We start from the raw sequence: 9,529 nt of genomic DNA on the forward strand, positions 1-9,529 counted from the left end.
ATCCAAACAATTACATTTTGTTTTTTTCTTAACTAAATATCATATAAAATGGAATTTAACATTATATGTACAAAAGTATATAAAACTTCCAAAAAATAATGGCACCACTTGCAAGATTATTAAAATAAGGCAGGTGAAAACTTTAGTAAGTTCAACCCATCCATGATCGGATGATCCATTTTCCATTTTCGGCATCACCCATCCAAGGTCCCGACCCCTACCCACCCCCACCTAACCTACCCTACCCCCCCCCCCCCCCCTCCCAAAGGTTTTGGTTAGGTTACTACCTACAACAAAACCCTCACTAGTCACCACCGTTTTCCCCGTATGTTCAGCGATCCTTTTCAACTTTCCCAAAGCAAAGCATAAACACAGCTCACACACCCTACCCCACCCCACCCCCACCCATATCCCACTTCCAATTAAACTCCATAAATATGCTCAAAACCCCAAATCCAAACACCAAATCTTGACTGGTTCCCATTTATAAAATATTCAAGAAACGCAAATCTTTTTCCCCCTTTTATGACAAAGCAAGAATTTTTATATCTTTTCATCTCCTTCTGATCTTCAATGTCTGTCCCCATTAACAGATAGATACAGAATATTATATATATACATACATAAATCTATATATATCATTCTTGAGCTTCATATTATAAGAAAGCTCAGTTTTTTCGAGATGGGTTCTTTGAATTTTCAAATGGGTGTTTGCATTTTGGTTCTTTTGATCAGTTTCAGTTGCAATCTTGTGGATTCGCAAACTGAAGCTGTAACTGATGTAGTTGAGGGTATTCTTGTCATTAATGGAAAAAGTTCAATTGCAAAGATTGATAGCGACTTTATTTGTGCGACTATGGATTGGTGGCCACCTGAGAAGTGTGATTATGGCACATGTAGCTGGGGTCATGCTTCCCTCCTCAATGTGGTATGTTTTCTTCTTTTCTGTTTTGAAACTTGTGTGTGTGTGTGTGTTTTGAGGTGCGTTTAGTGTGTGATTTGATGATGTCGCAAATGAATCTACATGGGTTTTAAAAAAAAAAAAGTTAAATTGTTGCCGTTTTGGGCGTTAATTACTATTTCTTGATATTTTTTTAGTTTTCTGACTTTTCAAGAATGAACAAATTTACATAAATTTTGGATTTACAGTAAAATTTGTCTTTTGAGGTGTTTTTACTTTTTAGTATGTGAATTACTGAAATAACTGAATCTACATGTAATTTTTATAAATTTCACGTTGTTGGCATTTTTGGCATCAATTACTTGATATTTTTGAGTTTTTGACTTTGCAAGATTGAGCAAATTTAGATAAAAATTGGATTTATATGTGTGTTTTGAGGCGTGTTTAGTGTGTGATTTTATGATATTGCAAGTTGCAACTAAATCTTCATTTCGTCATATTTTTGAGTCTTTTACTATGCAAGAATCAAGCAAATTTAGATCAATTTTGGATTTATACTCGAATTAATTTGTCCAAAATTAAAAAAATCTCTTAGTATTTTATGAAGAACAGTGATTGATTTAAGATCTTTTTGAGTTTTTTACTCTGCAAGAATCAATCAAATTTAGATAAATTTTGGATTTATGTTAAAAGTAATTTGTCCAAAACTAAAGAATCTTTTATTATTTTGTGAAGAACAGTTATTGATTTGCAATGAAACGACAGTTACAAAAATTCAAAACGTCATTTCCTATTTCCTATTTACTATTTACTATTTCATATTTCTGTTTCGAATTCATAAATTCAATTAACTTCTCGCTATTAATTTCTTTTATGGGTTCATTAACAGGATCTAAACAACAAAATTTTCCAGAATGCCATCAAAGGTAATGACTCCATTGACCAAAAAAGTCAAACACATTACTTTCAATTCCAAAATATTAACATAACATATATATATATATATATATATATATATATATATATATATATATATATATATATATATATATATTTTTTAACAATTTATGCAGCTTTCTCAACATTAAAGATCAGATTAGGAGGAACATTACAAGACAAACTTATTTACCAAACAGAATACGATATCCAAAAACCATGCAATCAATTCTCAAAAAACAACTCAATGTTATTCGGTTGGACTAATGGATGCCTACCTTTATCCAGATGGGATCAACTCAACACATTCTTTAAAGACACAGGGTAACCATAAATATCAACAACCCACTTTAACTTTTTAAAAAATCTTTCCATTTATAGCATGTTGTTATATTTAATCAAAAATGTTCATAATTGGTGTTTTATTTACTTTTAAATTCAGGGCTAATATTATTTTTGGATTAAACGCACTTTCTGGGAAGACAATACAAGCAGATGGATCAGCTACAGGAGCTTGGGACTCTGCAAATTCTGAATATTTAATGCGTTATACAGTTAAAAAGAATTACACCATGTATGCATGGGAACTTGGTAAGTTCAATTATTTGTTACAATTCATGAATTTCTTTTATTGAAAATGGTTTTGAATTGTTGAATTTTTTTTTATAGGGAATGAGTTGAGTGGAAGTGGAGTTGGAACAAGAGTATCAGCATCTCAATATGCTTTTGACACAAGAACCCTAGCAAACATAGTTCAAGAAATCTATGAAGGTGTTGAGATTAAACCAAGGATAATTGCACCTGGTGGTTTCTTTGATGCTAATTGGTTCAAGGAGTTTGTTGACAAAACACCCGAAATTCTAGACATAATCACTCATCACATATACAATCTTGGCCCAGGTATTGTTTTTTATATGCAAGAAATAGCAATGTACTTTCATTCATTCACAATTTCTTATTAAGACATAGGAATGTAGATACGTTTTGCTATTTCTTTGAATTTAAGCATTTTTTTGTAAAATTGAAATGAGTAATTTGAATTCCAAGATGTGAAAACTCAAAAGTTGGAATCTTTTTTGGATTTCCAAACAGGGGTAGATCAACATCTTGTTGAAAAGATACTGGATCCATCTTATCTTGATGGAGAAGCTGATACATTTAGACAACTTGAAAGTATTCTCAAGACTTCTGTAACATCTGCTTCTGCTTGGGTTGGTGAAGCTGGTGGTGCTTATAACAGTGGACATAATCTTGTCACAAATGCATTTGTGTTTAGTTTCTGGTAAGCTTTAATCTTTTTTTCTATTGGATGCGAAAAAAAAAGACTAAAATACCCTTTTGTGGCTATTGTTGAACAGGTACTTGGATCAGCTAGGGATGTCTTCTGTTTATGACACGAAAACGTACTGTAGACAAACGTTGATAGGAGGAAACTATGGTTTGCTCAACACTACAACGTTTGAACCAAATCCAGATTACTACAGGTTTGGCTTTTGAGGTCAAAATTGTAAATTAACATCCTTCAAAGATTGTAATTTGATGTGAGTTCTTTCTTAAATCTTAACAGTGCCCTTCTTTGGCATCGGTTGATGGGTAGAAAGGTCCTTTCCACAAATTTTACAGGGACCAAGAAAATACGATCTTACGCACATTGCGCCAAAGAATCTGTAAGTTTGATACTTTTGATGTGAAGATGAAAAGGGCATTTACGTCTTTTTCACAAAATTACAATTTTTATCTCATTGAGTGTATAATATAGGGCGATAAACTGAAAGGGTAATAAAGTAATTTCGTATATTGCAGACGGGAATAACGGTTTTACTGATCAATCTAGACAACACAACTACAGTGGATGTAAGTTTGTCTTCATATATGAATTGGAAGAGGGAGCATAAACTAAGATCTCTTGTTCATCATCATCATAATCATCATAAAGCAAACAATCCAAGAAATAACAAGACTGGTGGAATAGGGACAAGAGAAGAATATCATTTAACACCAAAAAATGGGGATTTACATAGTCAAGTAATGAAGCTTAATGGAAAAGAGTTGGAAATAACTTCATCTCAAGAGATTCCACCATTGGAGCCTATATATGTGAACTCTTCAATGCCTATACGTGTTGCTCCTTTTTCTATTGTATTTGCTCATATTCCTCATCTTACTTTCTATGCTTGTAGTAGTAGTGATTAAATGCTATAACCAAATTCACATGAAATGGAACCTGAGAATCAGTTCCATTTTTGTTATTGAATTATAGATTATATTCCTCATTTGACACTTTTTTATTGTCTTGATTTATGTTTATGCAAAAGGGTGGTTATCTTTATTCTTTCCGATTCACTCTTTTAGAGTTTTATTCACATCCATAAGGAGACAAAAGTTGTATAAACTTTTATAACAAAGCAAAAGATTTACAAGAAGTTTTATAATTATAGCTACAAATTCATATAAATACAAAGAGTTTGGTTAGTAAAAGCTATAGTCACCTTCTATCAAAATTGTTGAAGGGATCCAAGTTAGTTGTGGTCAATAAAGTCAACTTATGCTTTTCAATCTATCTTCTTGAATGTTTGAGGTTTACTGCTTGCAAATGCTAGCCATACGATTGTACCCGTGAGGTAGAAGAAAATTGAAGGTGCAAAGAGTGACATCTGTACATGATATTAGAATAAAAAATTTATTAAAATTATTTTTATTGAAGAAATGGAAATTAAGCAAGGTTTTAATGAAACTCTTACACTCCATGAATGTGTTGAATCGAGAAGAAATCCAGTGAGAGCAACACCTACAATTCCAGGAACTGCCCCTACTGTATTGGTGATGCCCTGCATGCACAATTCAAAGTTAAGGGTCTAATATGTAATTTGACAACTATTGAGTTTTAACATAAAACTTGAACAAAAATGTCGTTTTTGAGTACAATAAGCAGTTTCAGATAAAAGGAGTTTAGTACAATGTTCTTTTTTTTGCATATATGTTTCCATGGTATGTCTAAAATCGTCATTCTTGTAAACTATAGTGTTCTTTATGCAAAAAATTAAAATGGGTCCCACAATTTCTAACTTAAAGGGAAGAAACATAGCCTGTGACTATGCCATTTACTACAATTTGTGGGTCTCATATTTATTTTTTCACCAATGTCTTGTGAATAAGAACACAAAATGAAGATATTAATTAAATCACACACACACACACAAACACACACACACACAAACTCATTTAAAGCAAAGGTTGGAATTAACTGAACATACCAAAAGTATGCTTGCATATTCAGGTGAAATATCTTGATGTGTACAATAAAGTCCTGCACCCAAATAAATGACAATATTAAGGCTCTATTTCTTTCTTTCTTTTTTTTCCCTTAAATGTTTTCTCGATAAATGATGTTTAAAATATATTTTAAAAAACAATAATACACTTGAGGCAATGTACGAAAAAGAAAAAGAAATTAGTGCAAATTTGTAAATAGTAAAACTTAATGGAAAGTACTTTCTGTGTAATTTACACTTTCTTCAATTCAAAAAGAAACACTATATCAATTAAGCCCATTAAGACCATTTAAGCCCATTAAGGAAAAAATATGGATTAAGCCCATTAAGTAAAAAAGAAATTTACCTGATAAAGCAAAACTTGATAATGCTAAACCAGCAGTAAGAATAGTAACAACTTCCCATGGAGGCAACCCTAAGTCAACAGATGACAAAATCATACATGCAGCAGGGGATAAAAATGCAATTGTTTGACATATCTTGCGAACCTACACAATGATTTTTATAAAAATTAAAAATTAAAAATCAAACTTCTTGTGGGTCCCACGTGCATGAACAATGAACATACCACAGTTGTGTCGACTCCATTAGAGATTAAGTTATCTGCAAACTGTGATGCGAAGCTTGTAACAACAACTGAAGCTAGTGGAGGAAGAACAGAAACCTAAATTCAAGAATATGTGTAATCTAATATTAGGTCTAAAAAAAAAGAAAAAAAAAAAAGATTATGATTTACGGAAATACCCATGCAGCTTCTGTAAGATTCAAGTCCAACTCCTCACTGCATATCATAATCGAACATTTAATGGGGAATGTAATTATTTATAACTTTTTGTTTTTGGAAAAATTGTAATTGTAATTATTTATTATAACTATCACCTAAAATAAGTAGGAAGCCAAGATAAACAGCAATAATGACCCCAACTTCCACAAAAATGAGCATATATCATCGCCCATACAGCTTTACTTTGGAAAAACGACTTCCATGGTACCTATATATGAAAAATAAATCAAATTAAGTTTCATAAATTGAAAAACAAAAGGTGCAAAATGAGGAAATTTAGAAAAATAATTATGTTTCTTACGTTTAGGGAGCCACCAAATTCTTCCATGGAAGTTTCCCATGATTTTGGCTTTGGATTTGACTGAGACCCTGTAATTTTACATGACAGATAAAAGAATTTTGGCTTAGGTTTCGACAAATACCCAAAATACCCATAATCCAAAATAAAGAAATGTTCTAGAATTAACCAATGGCATCAGTTACAGGAGGCGATTTCAACCTATTGTGTGGAAAATGTCGACTTGGGTTTATATTACTTTATTCAAAAAATAGGTTTTTGTAATCGTATTTATTACATTAACTATTTGACTAGGGTTATTTATAAAAGTAAAAAACACATGTTCTCACTTGATAATGATCCAGAGTTGATTGAAGGTTGGTCTTCTGCAACAAATTGAAACCCTAAAAACCTTTAAACACAAAGTTATACATTAAATCAATACCCAAGTAGACAGAAAGAACAACACTTTATTCAAATAGTATTAATTTGACTACATTTACTTACCACATAATTCCAAACAAGCCAAACATGTAGAATACAGATTCCCATCCAAAAGATTCAATCAAAGGGGGAGCTAAAAGAAGCCTGGAGTATGTCAATTGGTTAAAAAAAAATGTTTTTTATATAACAAAATGACATACATTTATGCTTGTTTTAAAAATAAAGTAACATATTACATACCCTAAGACACTTCCAACACTTAAACCACCAAATACAAATGAGACAGCTCTTGAACGTTCTTCCAATGGAATTAATCTGCAATAAAAGGTCAAAGGCATGGTCAATGAAGTTGACTGAAGAAATGGGACCCACATTCACATCTTTTAATCACATATTCACATACCTAGCAATCAAATCTGTGGCAGCTGAAGGTGATACTCCCTCTCCAATTCCAACCTGAGAATTTATGGGAATTAAAAAACACAAATATTTATAGAAATTAGGAAATTGGTAAGATTTCTTTTGAACAGAAGGAAAGCAACATACAAGAATCCTTGAAAAAACAAGCCCAGGCATAAATCCAGCAACAACAGGAACCAGTGCTGTGGCAAGTGACCATGTCAAAACGCCAAATTGAAGAACAATCCTGCATCATGATTCATGAAGCAGCAATGGTGAATGGAAGATGAGGTATTATTGATCATATTTATATGATCGTTAACTAAAGTGCACAAATGTTCGATTAAAGACTAACCTCCCACCAAATATTTTTGAAAGCCAACCACCGGGTAACTGACTCAAAGCGTATCCCCAAAAGAATGATGATTGCACTAATCCTGCAACCGATGAACTCCATCCAAACTGATGCGACATTGGGATAATGGCTATACTCAAGTTTACCTACAAGAAATTCAGTTTTAGGGTTCAGTTTATGGAAAATCAGTAATTTCTTCGTACAGGATCTCAAATGATCATCAGCAAAAAGAAAACTGAAATTGGAAATACGAAAAATCGAGTTTACCTTATCCATGTTACAAATAACAAAAGCAAGTGAGGTAGTGCCAATGAGTTTATATCTTTGAGGAACATTCTTCCAAGGAGGCCAACTCAAGTTTTCCAGCCCTAATTTTTCAATCCCAATTCCAGGTTTCTCCCCTAATTCATCATCAACTTTTAGCCCGGTAACTATCGGAGAAATTCTCTCGTTTTCTGCGATATTTTCTTTCTCCCTGATGCTACAAGAAACTTTTAAAGACCTTGAATTTAGTAAACATGGTGATGATGATGGTTTTAAGAACCGTTTGTTCGAGGAACGGCGAAATTTGTGCTGTGAAAGACATGATAAATTGGTGTCTGGTCTAAATGTAAACAATTTCGCCATTTTTTGAACGTGAACAAGGAAATTTGCAAGGATTGTTTGAAGTAATCACAGTGTTATGGAAGTATTCGACTTTGTGTAGAAGAGAAAATGAAGAACGCTACTTTAAGAGAGGACCAAATGGCGCCACGGAGGAGTTGGTTTGCGGCCCCGATTTGATTGGAAGGTTACTCATGTCAAATGTTTTCTGTTCATATGAAATTTACATAATGATCCACAAACTATTTGGTTTCTTGCCAAATGGGAACAAACCAACAATTTTAATATTTTAGCCTACATGTGCTTTGTAGTTTTTTTTCTTATGATTTAATGGACTTACAACACTTAAGGCTAGTTCGGCAAAACTAGTTGGTAGCGGTTAATGGGTAGCGGGTAGCGTTTTGTTAAGGTTAAAAGCTAAACGCTCCTGTCGCCGAACGAGACTTTTCTTTTTTACTAGCGTTTTCTTAAAAACTAGAAAACGGAAGCTCCTAAACATTGTATGCCGAACACGCTCTTAATGTGTTAACATGATAAATGGATTTATTGTTTACAAAATCATCAGGGTTTAATTCATAAATTTCATTTATTGGTCTAGCCTCAAAATAAAATATTTCATTCAAGAATGAATGAATATTATCATCAACAAATTGATGAGTAAAACCATATTTCTTTAAATGGAAAACTGAAATGACATTTCTTATTATAGTAGTAATCAAGCATACATTGACTAGCAATAAATACAAGTCATTTTTTTGGAACAACAAATCTAACATACTCCTACTAAACTAATTCTAACACCACCTATATCTCGAACGAGACTTAATCCCTCTACTCATACTAAAATATAGGCCATTTGATAAACATAATTCAAAATGTCCTATCGTTTGGACTACAACTGGTGCTTCATTGCCGACATGTAATACCACTTTGTCTACTTTTAGCTCCTTACTCTTTTTGAACCTCTAAAATGAATTACATATGTAAGTTCCACAAACAGTATCAAATACTTAAGTGTTAGATGAAAAAGTAAATAATTTCATTTCAATCATGAAAATAGATATACCTGAAGTGTCTTTCTCGACCTTCTTGGCTTTCAACCCTGCAAGATAAGTAGGACAATTCTTTTTCCAGCGACCAATAGCTCCACACTCAAAGCAAGTGTCATCATTTGCCACTTTCTCCTTCTTTGGCGGTGAGACGTGGGGAGCTTTCTTCCCTTTGCCCTTGCTATAGTCAAGATTCTGCTGGTAAACTCATATGAGTTTTCTCATTATACTATATAGAACATTAGATGTCGTGATTGATAGAATGTCTTTATAACTTCTGTATGAACTATATAGTTGGAATATATTAGGAAAGACTATATTTGGACTATAACAGGAAACACTATAGTTAGAATTTAGTTGTACTATGGCATAAAAGACTATAGTTAGGCTATAGCAGAATAGACTCTAGTTGGATTATAGCAGGAACAATTATAGTTAGACTATAGTAGGAAAGACTATAGTTGGACTATAGCAGGCAAGACTACGGTTGGACTATAGGATTATTTTAT

General features: G+C 32.7%; 2 protein-coding genes across 3 annotated transcripts; one reads left to right on the forward strand and one right to left on the reverse strand.

Annotated features, from left to right (window-relative positions):
• The first annotated feature begins 454 nt into the window (after nucleotides 1–454).
• Nucleotides 455–4,117, forward strand: LOC145053637 (heparanase-like protein 3). Its single transcript, XM_079001709.1, has 9 exons — nucleotides 455–928; nucleotides 1,791–1,827; nucleotides 1,975–2,161; nucleotides 2,280–2,428; nucleotides 2,507–2,737; nucleotides 2,930–3,119; nucleotides 3,196–3,321; nucleotides 3,405–3,504; nucleotides 3,641–4,117. Exons 1-9 carry the CDS (start codon nucleotides 683–685, stop codon nucleotides 4,028–4,030), a joined length of 1,656 nt encoding a protein of 551 aa, XP_078857835.1. The 5' UTR covers nucleotides 455–682; the 3' UTR covers nucleotides 4,031–4,117.
• PHT4;5 (phosphate transporter 4;5) lies at nucleotides 3,934–8,144 on the reverse strand. Of its 2 annotated transcripts, XR_013684570.1 has the most exons (16): nucleotides 7,636–8,144; nucleotides 7,369–7,514; nucleotides 7,161–7,260; nucleotides 7,018–7,070; nucleotides 6,855–6,929; nucleotides 6,678–6,758; nucleotides 6,521–6,582; nucleotides 6,195–6,262; nucleotides 5,989–6,101; nucleotides 5,854–5,890; nucleotides 5,678–5,773; nucleotides 5,456–5,597; nucleotides 5,092–5,144; nucleotides 4,579–4,665; nucleotides 4,327–4,491; nucleotides 3,934–4,061 (listed from the first exon to the last, which is right to left on the reverse strand). XR_013684570.1 is itself a non-coding variant. In XM_079001710.1 (15 exons), exons 1-15 carry the CDS (start codon nucleotides 7,993–7,995, stop codon nucleotides 4,390–4,392), a joined length of 1,575 nt encoding a protein of 524 aa, XP_078857836.1. In that variant the 5' UTR covers nucleotides 7,996–8,144; the 3' UTR covers nucleotides 4,211–4,389. The 2 variants fall into 2 exon arrangements, 1 of the variants encoding a protein (XP_078857836.1); XM_079001710.1 differs by lacking the exon at nucleotides 3,934–4,061 and having other exon boundaries at nucleotides 4,211–4,491.
• Nucleotides 8,145–9,529: the final 1,385 nt, after the last annotated feature.

This window comes from Lactuca serriola, chromosome 5 (genome assembly GCF_051521515.1).
Source record: "Lactuca serriola cultivar US96UC23 chromosome 5, Lser_US96UC23_V15, whole genome shotgun sequence".
Lineage (NCBI taxonomy): Eukaryota > Viridiplantae > Streptophyta > Magnoliopsida > Asterales > Asteraceae > Lactuca > Lactuca serriola.